The sequence below is a fragment of the Puma concolor genome, chromosome C2 (assembly GCF_028749965.1).
Source record: "Puma concolor isolate L17-30 chromosome C2, mPumCon1.1.hap2, whole genome shotgun sequence".
NCBI classification, from domain to species: domain Eukaryota; kingdom Metazoa; phylum Chordata; class Mammalia; order Carnivora; family Felidae; genus Puma; species Puma concolor.
Genome location: NC_141675.1, coordinates 18,502,849 through 18,525,738, shown reverse-complemented (window position 1 = coordinate 18,525,738; position 22,890 = coordinate 18,502,849). Strand labels below are relative to the sequence as shown.

General features: G+C 41.2%; 1 protein-coding gene across 1 annotated transcript in view; it reads left to right on the top strand.

The window, feature by feature from the left end:
* Positions 1-2,627: 2,627 nt before the first annotated feature.
* Positions 2,628-22,890, top strand: part of NR1D2 (nuclear receptor subfamily 1 group D member 2) — a 29,932-nt gene continuing 9,669 nt past the window's right edge. Inside the window, exons 1-7 of the mRNA XM_025913816.2 lie at positions 2,628-2,952; positions 10,857-11,123; positions 12,227-12,315; positions 14,186-14,330; positions 16,112-16,731; positions 19,647-19,832; positions 22,267-22,477. Coding sequence (XP_025769601.1) covers positions 2,937-2,952; positions 10,857-11,123; positions 12,227-12,315; positions 14,186-14,330; positions 16,112-16,731; positions 19,647-19,832; positions 22,267-22,477 — 1,534 coding nt within the window. The 5' untranslated portion in view covers positions 2,628-2,936. The remainder of the gene's footprint in view (positions 2,953-10,856; positions 11,124-12,226; positions 12,316-14,185; positions 14,331-16,111; positions 16,732-19,646; positions 19,833-22,266; positions 22,478-22,890) is intronic.

The following is a 22,890-nucleotide window of genomic DNA, read 5'->3' as shown; positions in this document are numbered from 1 at the left end:
CAGCCCAGAGCCTGACGCGGGGCTCGAACTCACGGACCGCGAGATCGTGACCTGGCTGAAGTCGGACGCTTAACTGACTGCGCCACCCAGGCGCCCCGCTCCTTTTCAAATTTAAATGGTAGTATTCTCTCTCTCTTTTAAAATAGGCTTTATTTTTTAGAGCAGTTTTACATTCACAGCAAAAGTAAACAGAAAGTACAGAGAGTTTTCATATATATTCTGTCTTCATGAACACACACAGCCCCCACTAGTAATATCCCACATCACAGGGGTACATTTGTTACCTCTGATGAACATATATTGAGACCTCATAATCATCCAAAGTCCATAGCTTATATCAGTGTTTACTCTTGGTTGTACATTTAACATGTATCCACCACTGTAGTATCATACAGAATAGTTTCACTGCCCTAAAAATCCCTCTGTGCTCTGCCTTTTCATCCCTCTGCCTCCCCAACCCCTGGCAATGAATATTTTCACTCTCTCCATTGCTTTGCCTTCTCCAGAATGTCATATAGTTGGAACCATACAGTATGTAGCCTTTTCAGAGAGATATCCTCTTTTATGATTTCTTTTCTTCCTTCTAGATTGCTCATATTGGCCACAGAAACAGATGGTGGTTGATAAATAAAACGAAAAAGCAAGCTACAAAGTGTAGCCTGGGGAACTCTTGCATCAGCATCACATACAGTGATAAAGCCCTGAGGTAGGGAAGAAAATAGACCTTTGTGGTTAGAAAACAGCATTTAGAAGCTGGCAGGCGAGCCTTCCAAAGAGAAGCAGGGCCTACAGTTTGTGCAGGGCTTTGCAAGTCAGGCTAAGGCAATGGAGTTTCTTCAAAGTGCAATAGGAAGCTTTTAGGAGGGTTTTGAGCAGAAAATGATCTCATTTCCTTTTTTTTTAAATTAAAAAATTCTTTTTAATGTTTATTTCCGAGGGAGATGGGGTGTGTGTGGGGGGGGGGAGGGGCAGAGAGAGAGGGAGACACAGAATCTGCAGCTGCCTCTAGGCTTTGAGCTGTCAGCACAGAGCCCAACACCAGGCTCGAACCCATGAACCATGAGATCATGACATGAGCCAAAGTCGAATGCTTAACTGACTGAGCCACCCAGGCACCCGGATCTCATTTTCATTTAAAAAATAACACTTTGAGAGGCAGAAGTGACTGTAGGTGGATACAAGGAACAGTCCCGCTCCCTGGTAGGGAATTATTACAGTGGCCCAGGCAAGAGATGATGGTGGTTCGGTCTAGAGTAATGCTATTAGTAAAGCTGCTGGTGAGAAGCATAGAAATTGAAGACATATTATGAAGGTAGAATAGCTCAGATTTGTTAAAGGATTGAACAGGGTATAGAAGGCAGAGTTGGGGGGTGGGGAGAGTATGGAAGAAATGCAATTTGCTGGTTTCAGGAACTGGAAGATTTACCAAAATAGTAAAGACTGAGATGGGGGAAGAAACAAGCATGTGTGAGTATGCAGTGGATGAGGGGGAAGAAGAAGGAGTGCTGCACATGTAAAAATGTTTTACACATTACATTTCCCCCAACATTTTATACTGAGCATTTTTTTTTTTTTTAATTTGAGAGAGAGAGAGAGAGAGAGAAAGGGGCAGAGGGAGAGAGAGCAAGAGAGAATCTCAAGCAGGCTCCATGCAGGTTTCAAAACCCCCCCATGCCGGCATCATGACCTGAACCCAAACCAGGAGTTGGACGCTCAACCCACTGAGCCATCCAGGCGCCCTTTACCGAACATTTTCAAACAGCAAATTGGAAAACAATTTTACAGGGATTACCCATATATAACATCTACAATTAACATCTTAATATACTTCTATACATTTGTCTATGCCTCCATCCGTCAGCCCATCTTACTGTTGTAATACATCTCAATTGCAGACATCAATGCGCCTCCCTCTGCATACTTCAGCACGCATGTCATCTATTTCCAGTTTCTTCTTTTGACATAAAATTTACATAAGGTGAAACGCACAAATCAGAAGTGTGCATTCATTGAGTTCTGACACATGCATACACCTGTCCACACCTTAAATTTAAGATGCTTAAGGAACATCGAGCTGGCATAATCAAATGGGCTGCTGAAAGCAGAAATCTGGAGCTCAGAGAGGTCTCGGTTTGAAGTGTAAATCTGGCAATCCTCAGAGCACAGGTCCATTTAAGCCATGCGATTGGAAGAAATAACCCAGGGGTGCAGAGTGAAGAAAAATGGGATCTACCCTCAAAGACTCCAGCGTTTAACGGGCTGTCGGGTGAGAGAGCAGGACCTGTAGGGAGGTGAGGCCCCGGGTCCGGAAAGGCCGGTCTGTTCCGCGCCTCGGGGCGGTCCTTGGTAGCAATCGGAGGTGACCCGAGGTGTCATGTGGGGGGTTAGGAGGGGGACGTGACGGGGGGTGCTCCCAATCCGTGGCGGGAAGGTCAGCCTGGAGGAGAGGGAAGAGGGGAAAGAAGAGAAAGGATTTGGGGAGGGAAATGGGGAAGGGGGGTAGGGGGACGAAGGAAAGAAGCGAGAAACGAGGGAAGGCGAGAGCAGGCGGCAGCGAGGGGGCGGAGTCGCCGCTGCGGCCGGCCGAGGGGCGGGCGGAGGGAGGGGGTGTGTGCGCGGGTCACATGGTCGCAGCTGCCCTCCCCGTCAGCCGCCCTCGCCGCCGCGGTGCGCTGGCTGCAGGAAGCCGCCGCGCCGCCGCTTTTGTTGTCAGGGACTCCGCGAGGAGCGCCGCTCGCCGGCCGCCGCCGCCCTTTCTCACTGCAGCCCGCTCTCCGGCCGCGGGGCCCGGGTTCCGGGCGTCCCGACCGCCCTGCCCATGAGGGGGCTCCGCGACCACCGCTGCCTCCAGCCCGGGGCGGCGCGGCGCTGAGGCGGAGGCGGCGCTGCCACCTCTGCGGGAAGCGGGCAGCTTCTGTCCCCTCCCGGAGGGCACCATGGAGGTGAATGCGGGTAAGAGCAGGACTGCGGAGGTTGGGGGCACGGCGGAAGGGGCGATCGGAGCCCGCTGGGGCACTTCGCGGGGCGGCGGCAGGGGGTGGCCCCAGGGCTGGTAGGGTGGGCTGCTGCGCGGTGCGTCCTGGCTCGCGCCCGGTTCCCGCGTCGCCCCCGGGGCCGCTCCACGGCCGCCCTCCTAGCTCCCTGCAACGCCGCAGCGCGGCCCGGCGGCGCCGGCCCGGCCCCCCCCTCACATGGCCCGGCCGCGCGAGCCACGTGCGCGCTGTGTTTACGTTCGGCGGCGCGCGGGCGCCGGTTGGCTGGGCGGGCGCGTGACGCGGCATTACATAATGGGCGCTGAGGCGGCGGCGGCGGGCGGGGACACGTGAGGCCGCTCGGCTCGGTGACCCACATTCCCCGGGGCCGCAGGGACACGTGGGGGCGGGTGCGCGCGCGCGCCGGCGGGGAGTGCCGCAGCCTTCCGGGAGGCCCCGCCCCCTTGGAACCCTCCGGGCTGTGACGTGGCCGCGATTCCCTCCTCCCCCGCGGGGTTGCACACTGCGGAGGAGGCCGCGCGTGCGCGTGCGGTGAACCTCGCGCCCGGGCGGTCCCGAGGCGGGCGCGGACGCCGCAGTGCCCCCGCTGCCGCTTTCGCGTCGGGGAGGTGACCCCGACGCGCGGAGCCGGGGCCGGGCAGACGCACCCGCAGCAGACCTTGCGGATGCTGAGGAAGAAGTGCGGGGTCAGGGCGCACCGTTGGCCGAGAAAGGTTCCTCGGGGAAGGCTTCGTGCTTCCCAACGCGAGACGCCTTAAAAGAGCTCTGAGGTGCTTCGATGTCGAGCAACGCCGTGCACTTGGAACGGCACTCGCCCTTGTGGTGCTGCTTCACTGTTTCCAAGAAAAATGGTTTGCTCTAGGATGTGACCTATCTTACACACCCTAAGTCATAAAAATGTCTCGAAGATCCCCTAGGGCTGGGAGCCTATAGATCACACCCATAGCTAATCATTCAGATCACGTAGGGTCAGGATGACTCAGGTGATCCTAAGTGAGTCCCAGACTTTATGAAAGGCTGGTCATTGTTTATTTCAGTTAATTTTTTTAAACGCATTGGTTGCCGACCTTTCTTGAACCTGAGAAACAGAATTTGGCTTTATCAGTATTTTGGTTACATTTCCTGTTACAATGCCAGAGAACAATACTGTATTCCCTTCCGGCCTTGTGTCTGCCCTCAATGATGACCCTCACGCCTGAAGCCGGTGAGGTTACAGAAGAAGCCAGTTTATATTTTTTAAGTTGTTACGTGCGCTAAAACCCATGCCTCGAAGACCAACGTGTTTTGAGTTTTCCACCAACAGTAAAAATAAAGTGTTTTCTGTGTTTTAATTACCTCTGAGTCTGCTTACCTTTTGAGGATATTTTTTAAACATTGGGTAACTCTCATGGAATTCAGCTTTTGCTTGATAAGAATTTAGAAATTACCAGATTGAACTTATTTTAAGCCAGCCTTTAGCCTGAATGAATTTTTCCAGCTCTGCAGCCTCATAAGGTGGGCTAGCCCAGGTGACTAGAAAGTTTTTGTCTGGTTTGAACCTTCCTGGAACAGTATCACTGATTTTAATCTTGCCTTTCAGAGCTACAAATAATAAAACTTCCTTTGGGTGACTGTTGAACATACCAACCACCCCAGTCAACATACCACCCCACTCGTTCCGTTTTCAGTTCTCATTACTTGGTCCTTGCTCTGTGTTGTTTTGATCATCATCCTTGTTGCCCTTTGGGCTGTAGCACCCAGTAGTGAATAGCCTCCTGCGGAAACGGTTGGAACGTTACCAAGTTCCGAGTTTTGGATTCTGCTGCAAATGAATTCTCTGGCAGGCTGAGCTTTTGTGGCTTATTCGCTTTGCTGACTCACAGTAACCTTGCAGTAAACTAGAACCTTTTCACGCGAACTGTTTTGAAGCTAGGTTTCCTCCCTTGTGCAGATAATTGACCTGAAGTTGAGGAATTTGCAGTGACCTTATTTTCTCTTGTTCCTTTTGGCTTCATGTTCAACCTTTCTCAAGGTATTATCCAGTATACTAACAATTTCTGCCATGTATCTGTTAGAGGGAGAATTGATAAGCTTTCCCTTTAACTTCCTTCAGGTTGTAAATGTTGACCAGGGCTGAGCCAAATCAAGTGCTGTGTGGCACACCTCTGACCCATCCCTTTTTGACATGATCGTATCAGTACAATACACATTCAATTAGTGACCATTTCATCTAACTGTCCTATAATTCATAACATACTATGTCTCTGTCTTATCCATGACTAATGTAGATGTGAAATAGTGAAGTGGCAGAAATTGACTCCATACGTTTTTGTCACAGATCCTGAGTGAGTATACCAGGTTCTTTAAATAACTCACTGCACAAACTTCATAACCTTGGCTGTAACTCACATTTTAAGAATTAGGAAAACATTCCCACATGGTTCATTCTTGTTTTTACAAATCTGTATTTCTCCTAAGTTAGAAAGAAAATGTCAGAGAGAGGTAATGGGAAAGAAGTCACTTGGAGAGAGAAAAATCAAGATCATGGGAAGACTCGGAAGTAGGAGGTTGCTTGACTAGTCAACGGAGTTAAGGGATTCTGAAGGTAGTGTAGAAATAACCTACAGGGAAACCACTGGGTCCATATACCACGTTCAGAATTAAAGGAAAGAAGAAAGGATAGGGAGGGTTAGTTTTCTTTGAACACTTCTGATTGAACTCTTCAGTATGATGGTAAAATAATAATCACCAGTAAATGTCAGGTACATACTATGTGCTAGGTCCTTTACATATGTTACTACTTTGACACCTCATGTTAATTTTATGAAGGTACTGTTGTCACCATTTGAAGATGAAGGGCTAAGTCGATTGTAGTTAATTAACTTATCCAGGCAGGTGATGGAGCCAGATTTTGAATCCAGAAAGTCCACTTGGGGAGCACAAGCTACTTTATGCCTTATTAGGTTTAAGTCCACATAGCATTTGATGGTATATGCACAACTTGGTGGTCCTGTCCTCTTGGGGGTGAAGGAGATGGATCCACTTGGTTTGTAATGGTAGAGGGTCATCGCTGGTGGAAAAGGATGGGTGGCAGTAGAGCCTCCTAATTTCATCATTCCTGTCTTTTAATCTTTTTGCTGGTCAATCTGTTTTTTCGCCAGACACTAGATTACACTAGTGCCCCCCACCCTAGCAATTTGCATGGAGACAAAAATACAGTTTTGCAAAATAAGATCCGATTTTTCAGTCACCCATTTTTTGTTTTCTTAAATCTCTTTACATGGTACGTCATTTAATAATTTGCATGTGTTTCAAGACCCTACTTATTGTCCCCTAGCTTTGTTTGCCCCTCTTGATCTTTGCCTTCTGTAGTACTCTTGTGTGATCCTCAGTGGTTCACAGTAATTTATATGAAACAGTGCTCTCACATTGCACTGGAATGAATGGTTAACACAGCTCTTTCTTCAATTGGTCTACAGGGCTTTTTAGGGAAGGGACCATGCTGTTCTCTGGAGCCCTGACACTCAGGACACAATGGGAAGTTTAGTGCTTGAATTAGATCTATTTTACCATCCTGTGAGTAGAAATTGTTAGTAACCTACTTTTAAAATGAGAAAACCAAAACTTCTTGATGGTTTCATTCTAAGTCACAAGGCACAGTCATGAGTTGAACTCAAGCATACTTTCCAGGATGGTGGGCAGTGGGAGTGGGAGGGTTTTGGTGATGGGCAAGCCTAGAATTGGGGTAAGAAAACCCCAATATATGGCCAACAGTAAGTGCTTCCCAGCAGTATAAAATTAGATATTGACTTCTAGCTTGTCTGAAGTTGACCACTGGGTAAGCCCTTGCCTGGGAACCTGGCTCAGCTCCAGGGATTTTTTTTTTTTTTTTTTTCCCAGCTAAAAATAGAGAAGACTGTCTCAGCTAATTTTAGCTTGAGGCATCTAAGAAGTACATTCTGCCTGTTTCTGGAAGTGTTGGGACTTGCTGGTTCGGGGATTTTACCTTTCTTGCATTATCATCAAAAACCTTATGTGTAAAAACCACTTTAATAATCACCTTGTATGAACACTACACTTCATTTTAATCTTGTAATAAAGCTGGCAGATATGCTCATTTATATAGAAGGTAACTCAGATTTAGAGAGAACGAAAGTGACTTGCTTGCCCAGGTCTTCACAGTAAGAAATGATAGTCTGTATTCTGGCCTGGGTCTCTACTCCTGGCTCTGCCACTTAGCAGCTGTATTTATATTAAACCTCTCTGAGTTCTAAGTTCCTCATGTGAAAAATGGGATAATGGAAGTTAATTCTTGTGAGGTTGAAATGTGACATGAAATTGTGTCATTTTATTCTTGGCATTTGGTAGGTACTTTGTGACTTGTAGTTTTCACTTCCCTTCATTAGGCTGAGGAAGTATTAGATTAGTATTACTCTCTTGGAAATTAAAATGTAACCCATTTGGGTTACTAACCATCTGGACAGTAGGTTGGTGTCTGGTAGCAAGAGTAGATGCTAAGACCGCTAAATCAGTGTCGAAGGGCTTGCTAGGAGAATGTAGCTGCTTCTAGATGGGTCATCTTTGATACCATGGTGCCTGGCACAAATGCTTGTCATAAATGATTGTTAAACTCCCTAAAGATAGCAATTGGATATTAACTGGACTGATACTAGCTCAGTAATTTTTCTTAGATTTGATTTTGGAGGTTTTGAAAGGAAGGTGCATTTTGTGTAGTTAGTAACAATACCTTCCCAGTCAGTGCTTTAATTCCTTCCATTGCCCAGCCATTAGGGATAGCTCTGATTTCTGCAAATTTATTTCTGAGGTGAGGTAGTCAGAAGACCTTGTGAACATACATGGCTCTCTCAAATGCTGGTCCCAAGAAAGCCTTACTTTAAGGAAAACTATTAGTTTCTCATCTTGCGTCATCTTTAGATGTAAGGAAGTGAATTTACCACCTAAAGTGGTAGTACTTTAAATGAGACAAATAGCTGTGAGACCTTCCTCTGGGAATTTATTGAAGACTAATATTTTCCTTTGGATTCAATTCTGGGTGTACACACGTGAAAAAAGTCGCAGTTTGCTAACACTTGGAATTTCGGATATGAACTTCTAAAGTTTTATGAAAACATGGTTTTACCCAGTAATACGACATTTGCTAGCTTTCCAAGTTAAAATTGTTTCTCTCTGGATTCACAATGTATTAAGGGTATTTAGGCAGTTATGTCAATGAAAACATCAACTTTAAAAACTATGAACCAATTTGTGCTTTAATTCAGTGATTGTAGCTATTCCTAAACTTCAACATTGAAACAAATTACCTAGGGAACTTGTTAAAAATTAAAAATGCTCATTCCTGAGGGGTCTTCTCTAGTTTCTGCAGGGCCTTGGAAACATGTATTTTGAAAAAGCACCAGGTTGTTCTGATGATACATATTTTACATATGAATTTATGAGAATAAACTCAGAGTTAGGAAGCTTTCCTCCTTTATATTTGGTTTCTTAGGAGCTTTCAAAATTAGCGGTAGATGAAATTTCTCTTACTGAGATTACCCTTGGTTGTATTTTCTTCCATTGAGCACAGGTAAAGACATTGGCTTGTGACAGTCCCAGTTTTACTGTGTAACAGCTTTATTGTGTATCAGTATCACCAAGAGGTTGCTTAAAGTTTCTGATTGAGTAGATCTGGAGTGGGACATGAGAACTTGGATTTCTAACAGATTTGTAGGTGATGCTGAGGCCCTTCATCCAGGGATCACACTTTGAGAATGACTGGTTTATAGGTGGGGAACACATTGCAGCTCTAATAGTAATCATAAAGCTCTGGTTTCGCTCTGGAAAGATAAGCACATGCCAAGAGAACATCTGGGAGGTGGGTTAGTCTAGAAAGAACAGTCACTCCTCCAACTTCAAGACTCATGGCAGGCATGTGCTTAGTGAATGGAAAAGTGGATGGAATTCTCCACATTATTTATATTTTTGTCTTTAAAATTCAAGTACATTTAGTTGCATTTGTGTATAGTAAACTCTTCTGTTTTTCCTGGCATAGTAGGTGCCATTTTAACTTCTCTTTTGGGTTGTGACCAAAATCCCTAAGAGTAATGGTTTTGCTTTACTTCTCAGGAGCTTCCCATTCTGGGTATGTTTAATTGGTACTTAACTACACGTCTGGTACCTTATTTCAACACTACAGACTAAAAGTGACTCAATATTCCTCTGCCCATTTTTAAATTTTCTGTAGATGGAAATGTCTTTGTCTTTGGAATTGGTTTGGCCTCAGCATATTGTGTGTGTGTGTGTGTGTGTGTGTGTGTGTGTGTGTGTGTGTGTGTGTTTTGACTTATAAAGTGTGGCTGTTATCTAAAAATAAAAAGATCGGGGAATCACATCTCAGAGAAGGTTTTTATTTCAGAGTGAGTACTTAAATTGCAGTTGTTACTTAGGTAATGTGTAGAACTCTCCACTTATTACTCTGTATAGTTAGATTGTTGTCAGAAATGCCTTGTTTTGCTTATGACTTCCTAGTAATGCTTTATGCTGTTTGGGATTTGTCCCTGTTATTAAATGTGGGCTTCAGAAAGGCAGAGAAGTAGGTCTTAAAAATATCTATGGCAGGCTTATTACCTGTAAAGCATGTATAGAGAATTAAGAGACACTGTGTACCTGCACCTAGGTGCTTATGGTCTGGGTGAGAAAGAGATGGAAACAGGTAAACAGTAGGTTTGTTTAAGAGTTCAAGACAGTGATAGAAGAGATAATTTTACCTTTATATCACAATGAAAAAGCCCACAAATGTTTGTTGATGATAGAGGAAAGAGGAAAAGAAACCACAGATCTTGGCAGAAGAGATAAGAATTAGTTGTTTGGCCTGCGACTTGGAAAAATAATATATTTGGCTATGAGATTACTTTTGCAGCACTTTGCATCTTTGAAGGAAGATGTTTGAAATTATACCCTAAAAAGAATTTTAAATCTTATTTCTTAACGTGGGAGGTTTACAGTCTCTAAGCGGGCAAGGCCAGTTTTCACAGGGGTTGTGGAGGTTATATTGGTGAAGTTGTGAATGGTATTTTGAGAGTAGCTCTGTGGAGAGAGAATTAGCATCAGCCTTAATGTTATTCTCTTATAGCATGCATTCTTTCAGCCTCTTTAACATTTATTGTAAGTAGCGAGTCAGAAGAACAAGTGGCGAGTCTGGAATCCTTAAGAGCTGTTTACAGGTAAGTGTGTCTGCAAATCTAGTGGCAGAAACAGGTGGAGAAGGGAGAGCGTGGAACTGGTGATCAGTGGATAGTGGTAGAAGTCTTCAGCATCAAAACAAAGATTCTGGTAGCAAAAGGATGAAAAGTTTCCCATTTTGACATAAATTATCTGGAGTTCCAAGTATTACATCTGTTTTTGGTTAACCTATGTTTTAGCCAAGTGCTGGGGGAGGCAAATGCTGAAGTCATTGTTTCTAGGGTTGTGTCACATAAAGGTATAATGAAGGAGGCAAAAAGAGGACCAGGAATAGATTTCTTCATGGATGAAACAGATTGTTCACTCTAACCTGTGTAGTCACTCAGGAAGGTTTTTCATTCCTTTTAGAAAAAAAACTGGCAAATGAAAAGCTTTAGGTTCAGATCTTTCTGTGTTCAGAATAACTAAGCCAGTGAGAGCCTTTTCATTTTTTGAATCCGTGGAAGTGATACGTTCTTTGAACTTTGTGGAAGCAGGAAGAATTAATAGTAGGTAATAAGGAAATAAGTTACTTTCTCCTTTTTGGGTCAACTGACATTTAGTCAGCAACCTGTTTCTAAGGTTAGTGATTTTACTGTTCAGATTTCAAAAAGGAGAAAACATATTGTGTATCTAATTAATCTGAATTCTCCCATCTTTTTCTAGGAGGTGTGATTGCCTATATCAGTTCTTCCAGCTCAGCCTCTAGCCCTGCCTCTTGTCACAGTGAGGGTTCTGAGAACAGTTTCCAGTCCTCCTCCTCTTCTGTCCCATCTTCTCCGAATAGCTCTAATTCTGATAACAACGGAAATCCCAAAAATGGTGATCTCTCCAGTATTGAAGGCATCCTGAAGAATGATCGAATAGATTGTTCTATGAAAACAACCAAGTCGAGTGCACCGGGGATGACAAAGAGTCACAGTGGAGTGACAAGTAAGTGACTTTAGTTTTCAAGGGTTGGTGCCATTAATTGCAGGTGGGGCTTATTTGATCAGTTTTTCATTTGAGTGTAATTTCACCCTCTTTTGGGTAATCATAGTTTAGTAGTTAGAGAAGAAATCAGTGATGATTTTAAACCTTACAGCCTAGGGCTGTCATAATTCGTTCTTGACACGGAACAAGGTACGTGGTTATGCACTCTGCCTGTGTTTCCTCGAGGGTAGCTCCTTTTACCACATTTTCACAGTTGCCTTTCTTCTGGACTCTTGGTACTGAATCCGGTTTCTAGAACAGAGTACTTACTTGTTGTAGGAAGGGGTTTGCTTTCATGAAGTTGGAGCTAGGAACATTTGGAATTAGAAAACAAAGCAGCATTGGGATAACCAAATGAGTGGTGGAATTTGGACCCCTGAGTGAGTGTGGAGGTAAGACTGGCTGATACAGGGGAGGAATGGTGCCTGTAAGGTGAATCGAACTTAGTATTGTACAGCGGCCTGTGGAGACATCTGTTTGCACCTTCTGCTAATTGACTTTTTTGTATGACTTTTTAATTCTTACTGAGGAGAATTGTTTTTAGTTCTGGTTGCATATATGGTGTAAAAGTAACTCTACCCTTAACAAAATTTCAGTGTATGCTTAAAATCATCAGGAAAGGAAAAAACCAGCTCTCAGATATTTCTGGCAGTCCCATAAATTGTGTTTTATTTAAATTTTATTTATTTATTTTGAGACAGAGCAAGTGGGGGAGAGGCAGAGAGGGGAGGAGAGAGAATCCTAAGCAGGCTTCACACTATCAGAGGCAGAAGCTGACACGGGGCTCCATCTCATGAACTGTGAGATCATGACCTGAGCTGAAACCAAGAGTGGGATGCTTAACCGACTGAGCTAGGTGCCCCCCCATAAACTGTGATTTAAAAGAACACTAAGATTTCTTTTGGTAATTTAGTGTAAAGATATTTTTGCATTATAAAAGTAGATTTTGTATCTTTTTAAAGTACTTACAAATTGAATAAAATAAACTGGAATCAGTTGGAAAGAAAGCAAACGGTTGAAGTTTTTCTTCCAGCTTTATACTTTTATATCTGTTTGTGTCTTAGAATTTAGTGGCATGGTTCTACTGTGTAAAGTCTGTGGGGATGTGGCATCAGGATTCCACTATGGAGTTCATGCTTGTGAAGGCTGTAAGGTAAGCTACTGATTCTGGGAATAAAGAAATTAGAGTTAGGTTTGTCAGTTTCCACAGTTGATAACCTGGGATGATGAGAAGTCAGCAGCTACTCTTACAGTTTTAAGCATTTTAGGTAGTATATGAACATAACTTGTTTTGAAAAATATATTCAGCATTAAAAGTATTTCTTTTTTCTTTAGGATTTTGATCAAAATAAATTTGCTCTTTCACTTAGGGTATGAAACCGAGTACACAAATTGTGTATTATCTAATGCATCAGGCACTGTTCCAGGTGGTGGGGAAATAGGGAGCAAAACCGACAAGGCACTGCTTGTTGGAACTGAGTTTAAACCAAGCTTTGAATAGGTCTCCTCAGATATGATGACATTCTGATAGGTCAGATATTAGCAGTTGGGAATAACTCCTACAATACTTGTAAAAATGTGGTATCTTGAGAAGTAATGCCAAATGACTAAAAGAATCTTGAATATAAATTGATTACTTGGGAAACCTCATTTTTAAGTTCAAGTGAATATTTCTTGGTTAGAGTGTCAGCTAATTCCAAGTGAGATAGTTTATACCTCCTACTTATATCCAGGGAATCTTTCCCTCTTTTTTGAAAATCTGGCCCAGTTCTTTCTCCTGAGTATCAAAAATTAATATGACCAAGACATTTGCTCTTGCCAGAAGCAAGAATCCAATTTGGCAAGATATGATGGGTGAGCAAGATAATGAATATACGTGATGGAAGAAGATATATTTTCTAGGGTGGCTCTGAATGAATTGTGAGTTTGGTAGCCCTTAATGGCTGGGTCATTTCACAAGACTAGTCAGTATTTTATATAGAAGTAGCATTTTTCCACTGTTTTAAACATTCTGTAAATACTGTTTTACTGTTTTTAAAATTTTTATAACCATGTGAAGTAACTGTAGAGCAGTCATTGTTCTCACTTTACGGCTAGAGAAACAAAAAGTACAAGCAAATGAGACTGTGTATCTTTGATAAATACACGTAATTGTTCCACACCCTTTTAGAGATTTGTCTAGTTCAGATATTCTGGTATCCAAGTATAATATTGAAGTAATAAAGTGTAAAAATGTTGTATTTCAAAATTACTAACAGATTCATGAAATGTGTGGTTAATTATGATACTCAAGGAAACTGCAATTTAAAATCTTGGTAATTGTGTTCTTGACTTTTCTGTTCTTCCTGGGAACATGAAGCTGGAGATCTTGGAAGACCTATCACAGAGCATGTGCTTAAACTGTTTGTGTAGTAAAGATAGTTATTTGTAGCCATAGAGCTGGGAACGGTCTTTCCTTGGATCATTAGTTGCTCTGTGGGTGGTGTGGTGTCACACTTACCTATTGCTAACAAGTTGCCAGAAATATCCGGCACTTGTAAGTAGACTTTGCTGGTGTCATCAGGTAATGATCCAGGAAAGACCCAGCTCTACTAATGTAATCCTTGGTTCTAGTGAGGGAATTACACCTGTGGAACACCTTTCTCTGTCAACTCTTTAAAAATCAGTCATTCATGTTTTAAGAGTTTTGGGATTTGTATGTAATTGAAGTTTGGGCTGGAAAATGTGGTTTGTGGCAGGGGCTGGTAACAGCATGAAGTGTAGTAAAGAGGTGCTTGGCAAGCTCCAAGGTTCTCCAAAGGGAAGGAGCAGAAGAGTTTTATTGGGCTAGTAGGCATAGGTGCTTACTAATACCAGTAAGAATCCAGTTAAATTCTGTGTGTCAGTGTTCTATACCCCTGTGTTCTAAGCGCAAATTATTTCCCAGGTAGCTAGTGAAATGCTTGTTAGTTGTGAGGGGGTGTGCTTACAAGGAGCCCATCTGGATGTTTTTAAATGAATGAATACATCTCCTTTGTTCTTAGGGTTTCTTTCGGAGAAGCATTCAGCAAAACATCCAGTACAAGAAGTGCCTGAAGAATGAAAACTGTTCTATAATGAGAATGAATAGAAACAGATGTCAGCAGTGTCGCTTCAAGAAGTGTCTGTCTGTTGGAATGTCGAGAGATGGTATGTTCCCACTTTAATGAGTGCTCTTCTTAAAACATATGGAGCTAGGCTTTTTACTCCTCAGCATAAACCAGACCTGTAGGCCAGTTACCAGTGGCCTTCTTGTGCTTAGAGTGAAGCAGATTTTAGAAAAACACATTTTGATACCTTGTAAGATGCCAAATTCATTAAAGTCAAATTTTAGCATTATCACCCTGGAAACAGCTTTTGGCTCTCTTTTTGGGGCTTCTTATAAAAGACTTTTTTGTATACAGTTTGAATACTTTTTTCCTAAAAAAGAATTCGTTTTTCTTGGTATAGGAATCCTTGGCTCTTTCTCCTTGATTTTTTAGCATTTCTGAGGAACCCATTTCTGCTATGTGAATTATCTCTATGACTTTCTCAGCCCTAAGATGATAATGTGCTTTTAGGGACAGGTCTGAATATATTGAAAGGAGATGCAAAATTGAAAGAAACAGTAGGGTCTGGAGTGGAGGTGGTTGCTAAATTCTGGCATGATCCATTCCCATAAAAAATAAAAGTTAATTTTCAGGATTATTAGTATTTTCTGTGGATGACATCACTGGGAAATTTGACTCTTATGCTTAGGGAAATCACGTTTGGATAGTCTCATTCAGTTCTAAGTAACATAACAGAAGAGTATGAGGTTTTCCGAGGGACTAGTTTAGTAGGATTAATTAAGAATTGCAAAGAATGAACCTGATATTTATCTAGGGAAGGGTCACTTAAGCAATCCCTTAGGTTACTCTAATACATTACACAAATACTGTTTGTAATAAAGAGCTTTGTGAGTAATGGATTTCAGCAATTGATGTTTTGGATTTAATTTGCCTAAAAATTTTTTTTTATATTACTGGAAATATTAATGCAAAGTTGGTGGATATTGTGATTTCCTCAAAAGAATAAAAATGGCAATCATTTGTGAAGGAGGGAGTAGAGGTAGAGCGTTGAACATGATAAAACTGTCCACTATAGCAATAATGTCAGAGGCTACAATTAGATTAGGAAGGCTTTCTTGCCGGGTGGATATATTGGATTTTTATTATCTCTGTATAAATATTGGACTAGAAAGCTTTTATGTTCTACTCCTCAGGGATAGGAATGTTGGAGACACGACACATTTTAAGACTCACCTCTAAAATAATGGAGGATGCATTATTTAATTTTTATTTATTTTATTGATTTCAATTAAAGTCCAAGTTTTCAATAACTGCCTTTCTCTTGATTGTGTTTTTTTAATTAAAAAAATCTTTTTTAAAGATTTTCTTTTTTAAGAAGCTGGAAAAGGAGAACAAACCATTTAATAGTTGGGTCTTGAGAATAGGATTACAGCATGAATTGACAAAGGTCAGGTGTTCAAGGAATGCTTGTACCTACTAGGTTTCATTAACATTAATGTCTGTGGGTAGCTGAATCCCATGTGCCTTCTTAAAAACAGAGCCTTCAGCCTTATTAATAGGTGCTGTATAGTAATGCTGACTGCTTCAATGTGATTTTCATTAGTTAATTTCAGATTTCTTAGATTGCTTATAAAATACCCAGGACCTAAGCTCTTCTCTTAGCTTTGTTTTGGGAGAAAAATGGACAAAATTTCCCCTCTATTTCTTATGGTGTATCAAAAACATAACCAGCAAGTTTAGAATAATTTGGGCCAGAGACATACAGATACTCTTTACTTGTATCACTAGAGGCCATAGCTATTAGAGACAGTTTTGTGCTATTCTTTTGTATAAACAGGTCTTATTTAGAATATAGACCTTAAACATTTTTTTCTTCAATAGCTGTTCGGTTTGGTCGTATTCCTAAGCGCGAAAAACAGAGGATGCTAATTGAAATGCAAAGTGCGATGAAGACCATGATGAACAGCCAGTTCAGTGGTCATTTGCAGAATGATACATTAGAACATCATGAACAGACAGCCTTACCAGCCCAGGAACAGCTGCGACCCAAGCCCCAGCTGGAACAAGAAAACATCAAAAGCTCTTCTCCCTCTTCTGATTTTGCAAAGGATGAAGTGATTGGCATGGTGACCAGAGCGCACAAGGATACCTTTATGTATAATCAAGAGCAGCGAGAAAACTCAGCAGACACCATGCAGCCTCAGAGAGAACGGATTCCCAAGAGCATGGAGCAATATAATTTAAATCATGACCATTGTGGCAGTGGGCTTAGCAGTCATTTTCCATGTAGTGAGAGCCAACAGCACCTCAATGGACAGTACAAAGGGAGGAACATAATGCATTACCCAAATGGGCATGCCATTTGTATTGCAAATGGACATTGTATGAACTTCTCCAATGCTTATACTCAACGAGTATGTGATAGAGTTTCGATAGATGGATTTTCTCAGAATGAGAACAAGAATAGTTACCTGTGCAACACTGGAGGGAGAATGCATCTGGTATAGTGAAATCTGTTTGTTTGTTTGTTTTTTTGCCCTGTTTGCATCAAGGAAAGCTTTGAAGGTTTTCTTTTATTTTGGGGGGAATATATCAACTTGAGGGGCAGGGGTGGTGTCAGAGAACCTGAGATTTATACAATCAATTTTGTGTAGTATTTTAGTTCAAATAGTTCTAATAAACATCATTTGTTGAATGACCTAATATCACACAGAACTAGGTACAGGCATGTGATTTGATACGAGGATTGGGATTAGGATTTTATGTAAAATGTGGATCATGTAGAATTGGCCCTTTTTTTTTTTTTTAATTTTTAATGTTTATTTATTTTTGAGAGAGAGAGAGAGAGAGTGAGTAGGGGTGGGGCAGAGAGAGAGGGAGACACAGAATCCAAAGCAGGCTTCAGGCTCCGAGCTGTCAGCACAGAGCCTAACTCCAGGCTCGAACTCCCGGATCTCAAGATCATGACCTGAGCCAAAGTCAGAAGCTCAACCGACTGAGCCACCCAGGTGCCCTTAGAATTGTTCCTTTAATTCTTAGAAATACCTTTCAAAATTTAAGTATTCTGATTAATCGCTACCCTACTAGCTTTGGGATTTTCTCAAAGGGCAGATCAATTTAGCTTGCTAAAGTTAGTAATCCTTTGATTTCATTTTTTTTTTTTATTATTCAAAAAAATTTTTTTCTTCTAAGTTTATTCATTTTTGAGAGGGAGAGAGAGACAGAGCATGAGCAGGGGAGGGGTGGAGAGAGAGAGAAGGAGCCAAAGAATTCAAAGCAGGCTCCAGGCTCTGAGCTGCACGGAGCCCGATGTGGGGCTCAAACTCACAAACCGCGAGATCATGACCTGAGCTGAAGTCGGACACTTAACCGACTGAGCCATCTAGATGCCCCAGTAATCCTTTGATTTTTAGGGAAGAAGTTTTCTTTAACCATTATAGTGCAAAAAGTTTTGAGTATAGGACATGGATAGGTGTTTTACTGTTTGAAAATTTAGGAATATTTTAATTTAATACACTGGTTTCTATGGATTTTCTCAGACTTTATCTTAGGAAATGAGTTAGTGTTATTTAGGAGATGATTTAATGTTATTTATAAAATTCAAGTTTTTTTTTATTTTAATAAAATACAACAGTTTACATGAAAGTACAGTATTTATATTCAACCAAAATTTCATCAAAAACAGAAGTACCACACCATTTCCAGTTTAAACCATTAGGTCCTTTGATATAGGCTTGGTATTTTCTATCCAGGTAATTAAAGTCTTCTTTTTTCATTTTCAAAATAGCTGACTCTACCCCAATTCTTTTGTTAGAATTTTCTTGTCACTTGCAAGTATTTGATTCCATGGATCTTAAAAGTGACCTTATATTTTATTAGACTTACGGGCTGCCTTAGGAGGGAAACATCTGTAAGCATTTAGGTTCTAATTTTGTGGTGTTCTCCATGGTTATAGAATAATCCCATTCCTGGATTGCCTATGGATTTAGCAAAAATTTAAAGGCTGATGTTACTAATAGAGTATGCAGTGAATTTCATAATCTTTTTATTTTATTTATTTTTTTCCTATTTTTTAAATTTTACCTCGTTTTATTTTTTTAAATTTACATCCAAATTAGTTACCATATAGTGCAACAATGTTTTCAGTAGATTCCTTAGTGCCCTTTACCTGTTTAGCCCATCCCCCCTCCCACAACCCCTCCCGTAACCCTCAGTTTGTTCTCTATGAGTCTCTTCTGTTTTGTCTCCCTCCCTGTTTTTATATTATTTTTGTTTCCCTTCCCTTATGTTCATCTGTTTTGTCTCTTAAAGTCCTCATATGAGTGAAGTCATATGATTTTTGTCTTTCTCGGACTAACTTCACTTAGCATAATACCCTCCAGTTCCATCCACATAGTTGCAAATGGCAAGATTTTATTCTTTTTGATTGCAGAGTAATACTCCGTTGTATATATATACCACATCTTCTTTATCCATTCATCCATCAATGGACATTTGGGCTCTTTGCATACTTTGGCTATTGTTGATAGTGCTGCTATAAACACGGGGGTGCATGTGTCCCTTCGAAACAGCACACCTGTATCCCTTGGATAAACGCCTAGTAGTGCAATTGCTGGGTCGTAGGGTAGTTCTCTTTTTAGTTTTTTGAGGAATCTCCATACTGTTTTCCAGAATGGCTGCACTAGCTTGCATTCCCATCATAATCTTTTTAATGTTCTTCTCTTTGGCTTCCCAGTTTTTCCTCACCAATCCTTATTTAGAAGGTGCCCTTTGTATCTCTCATCATTGTTTTCTAGTTGAACAAGTGGGGGCCAGTAGTCATACCAGTGTTTATGAAATAAATGGTCAATGACCTTTTTAAAAAAGTGACGCATCTCACTGTTTTCCCTTCTTTGAAATTGTAACATTGTAATTGTGTGATTTAGAAAAAAGTGAGTTTGAAATATTAAGTAAATGTTGGGCTTGGGTTCTAGGCCTGTGACTTCTAGCTGTATTCGGATAAATCATTAAACCGCTCAGAGTCTCATTTCCTCATCTAAGAAATGGTAATTATATTATCTGCTATCACTAATGAATAGGATTGACAATCAAGTATGTGTGAATTTGTTTGAAAATCATAAAACCAGCATAAGGTGGCAGCAGTGTTACAAAATAAAGTTTAAAACCTGTGCAACAGGTTTTTTGAAATAGCTTAGGCTGCCTCTTTTATGATAAGTTAATTGGTACTTAAACCAGGTTGCCATGAGGCTTTCTCACATAAGGCAAGTAGCAAGAAGAGAAAATGTTAATATTCGTAGATAGCACCTGTGTCTGAGAGTTCTTTTCATATTGGGGTTTCCAAAGATTGAGATGCTACTTTTGAAGTTTCTTTACCACCTCTCACAATTGAAGAAGTTTTCTGTTTTGTGCATACTAGGTTTGTCCAATGAGTAAGTCTCCATATGTGGATCCTCATAAATCTGGGCATGAAATCTGGGAGGAATTTTCAATGAGCTTCACCCCAGCAGTGAAAGAAGTTGTGGAGTTCGCAAAGCGTATTCCTGGATTCAGAGATCTCTCTCAGCATGACCAGGTCAACCTTTTAAAGGCTGGGACTTTTGAGGTAGGTTTATTTATCTGGAATATCGATGCAGGGTGTAGGTGGTATTTTATTCTCACGGACATTTTCATTCTTCTCTAAATAAGTATTTATAGTTTAGAGGCTGAAGGTGCCAACAAAAGAATAACAATCTCAGGATCTTGGGAAGAGATGAGATAAATACAGAGTTTCTTAGGACTTGAGATAAAACTGCTCTGTATTCCCGGAATACAGACTTCATCCAGTATTACTTTCAAGCGTGGACTGCAGGCAGTTTCTGCAGAGTGTTACTAGATACCTACTCCGAGCCTAGCCCGGTGTTTCAGCACAGAATACAAGGAGTAAATAGGATGTGGTTTTTCTCTTTTAGGAGATCGTAGAATATTTGGGGGATAGGTGAAACATGTCTTATGTGCTATTTCATACCCTCTCTGCCTCATCCAGCATCTGTGGCTACTTTTTCTACTCCAGTTTCTCTTGCTGTGATGTATTCTGCCCAGGCGTGGGGCAGCCACTGTTGCCAACTGGAGTAGGACAGAGTGCCTTTCTTTGTGCTGAGTTAGATGCCTCTGACCTGTCTTCCTCAGGGCTTTCCCGGTGCTGCCGAGGTGTGAAGAGCCTCAGGACTTCCTCAGAGCTTCCCTAAGCATTATTCCAAAATGTAGAGTGGTGGGTGGGAAGGTGGTGTCTAGTGGGCTGAATCTAATTAGTGGGTAAGAGACCCAGGGGATATATTTTGTCTCTTCCCTGCTGGTCCCATAAGACTGAGCTATCAGTTGTTAACGATATTGAGTTGTGGCCAGCTCAGTAATACATCCTCTGATATTTTCTTTTTTTCCTTCCTAGTCTTCCTTTTTCCTCAGTTCTCTTTTCACATGGGGTAGTGCACACCCCACATAAACTTTTGCCTTAGGTCCTATTTTCTGGGGCACCTGGACTGGAATGGAGGAGCCATACTCATTAATAAAATAGCTATGGTATAGTTTAAAAGTAAAACCATTAGGTTAGGATTTTTGGAAAACATTAGAGTTAAGATTTAAACTCTGAATCTTAGAGGGATGTCAGTGATGAAGTTCAGTTTACTCATTTTTGAGGTTAGGTGACCGTGGCTCAGAGAGGTGAAGAGATTTTTCTTGGATTACCAATAAATTCCTAACACAGGACCAGAACACAGATCCCAGACTCCAAGACTAGTGTTCTTTACACCTTGTGATTTGTTTTGGGATTGCTGTATTCTAGAGTTAGAGCTGTCTTGGGGTGCTTGGGTGGCTTAGTGGCTTAAACACCTGACTCTTGGTTTTGGCTCAGGTCATGATCTCATGGTTCGTGGGTTTGAGCCCCACCACGTTGGTCTCCGTGCTGATGGTGCAAAGCCTGCTTAGGATTCTCTCTCTCCCCCTTTCCCCCTCCCCTGCTTGTTTGCTCTCTCTTTCAAAGTAAATAAATAAAAACTTAAAAAAATAGAATTAGAGCCATCTTCATAAAAGGTTCATTCTCTTTTGGATTGTCTTGAGTAAAACAGGTCTTTGGGGGGATTTGCAAAGGGGAGGTATTTGTTCAGTATTCCTCTGGTTTTGAGAGAAGTATGTGGCATAGATGCCACCATTTACTATAGGGGAGGGGAGGGAGTGCTGTAGGTAAGCAGTTGTTGACTGATTTGTTTTGGGTTTGAATTACGACTTGGTGTCTGGAACACTTCTGTTATAGTTTTGTGTATTGTCTCTTTGGGTTATGGTTTCTTGAAATAGTCTAATTAGAGTGTATCTGCTACATTTGCCTTGGCTGCATTTGGTGTTTTGATGTCCCCAAGTGTTGCATTAAAATATTGTTCTTTTTACTTATGATTTAGGTACCATGTGATATACTTGGTAGTTTAAAAAGTTTAATGCCTTTGGCCAAGGCCCAGTTTCAGATTTCTTGGCATTATTGCCTACTTTAATTTTGTATTTGCATTTCAGAATTTTTATTAATAGAGTTTCAGAGTATCACAGGACTGAAGTGTTTTGCCACTAGTGGATGGAATTTTTTTGATGTGCTTCTTCGGATATTTATTGCTTTGGTAGAGAATTTGCCTTAAGGAAATGGTTTTGGGTAAAAATAAGCTAGGTTTTTCTTTTACAACCTTCTTTTATATGTAGGCTGTTTTTTTAATTAAAAAAAATTATTTTTTAACGTTTGTTTATTTCTGAGAGAGAGAGACAGAGTGCGAGCTGGGGAGGGGCAGAGAGAGAGGGAGACACAGAATCCAAAGCAGGCTCCAGGCTCTGAGCTGTCAGCACAGGGCCCGATGTGGGCTTCGAACCCACGAGCTGTGAGATCATGACCTGAGCCGAAGATGGATGCTTAACCAACTGAGCCACCCAGGCACCCCATATGTAGGATGTTTCTTAACTGACTTGAATACTGAATTACTTCTTAGTACTCCTTCAAATACACTTAAGTCTTTTTCTTTTTCCAGGTTTTAATGGTACGGTTTGCATCATTATTTGATGCAAAGGAGCGTACTGTCACCTTTTTAAGTGGAAAGAAATATAGTGTCGATGATTTACACTCAATGGGAGCAGGGGATCTGCTAAACTCTATGTTTGAATTTAGTGAGAAGCTAAATGCCCTCCAACTTAGTGATGAAGAGATGAGTTTGTTTACAGCTGTTGTCCTGGTATCTGCAGGTAAGCAAGCTGGTTCAAAATTGTGCCACACCTAGAATACAGTGACTTAGTGGGGAGAAGGTGGAACTACGTTCCAGCAAGCTATAGAGAAGGCAGGAGGGACTTAAGACGCTACACTGTGTGAATCTGTTATTTTTGCATAATTAATTTTTTAATCATGACATTAGAAGTCAAAAGTGCTATATAGTAATAAAATGATGTTTAGATCGAGGCCTCACATTTACCACAAGTCTTAGTCTTTAGCTTTTTGTAACTGTTTTGCAAGTCTAAACTGTTATTTTTGTGGATTTAATTTTTAGATTAGTAGGTTTTTCTGATATGAATCAATGTTTTAATCAAAATATGTGTTACTTGAAAATGTTAAAAGTAGCAAGATATATTAGTGTGATTTGTAACAAAAACTGATGAATTAT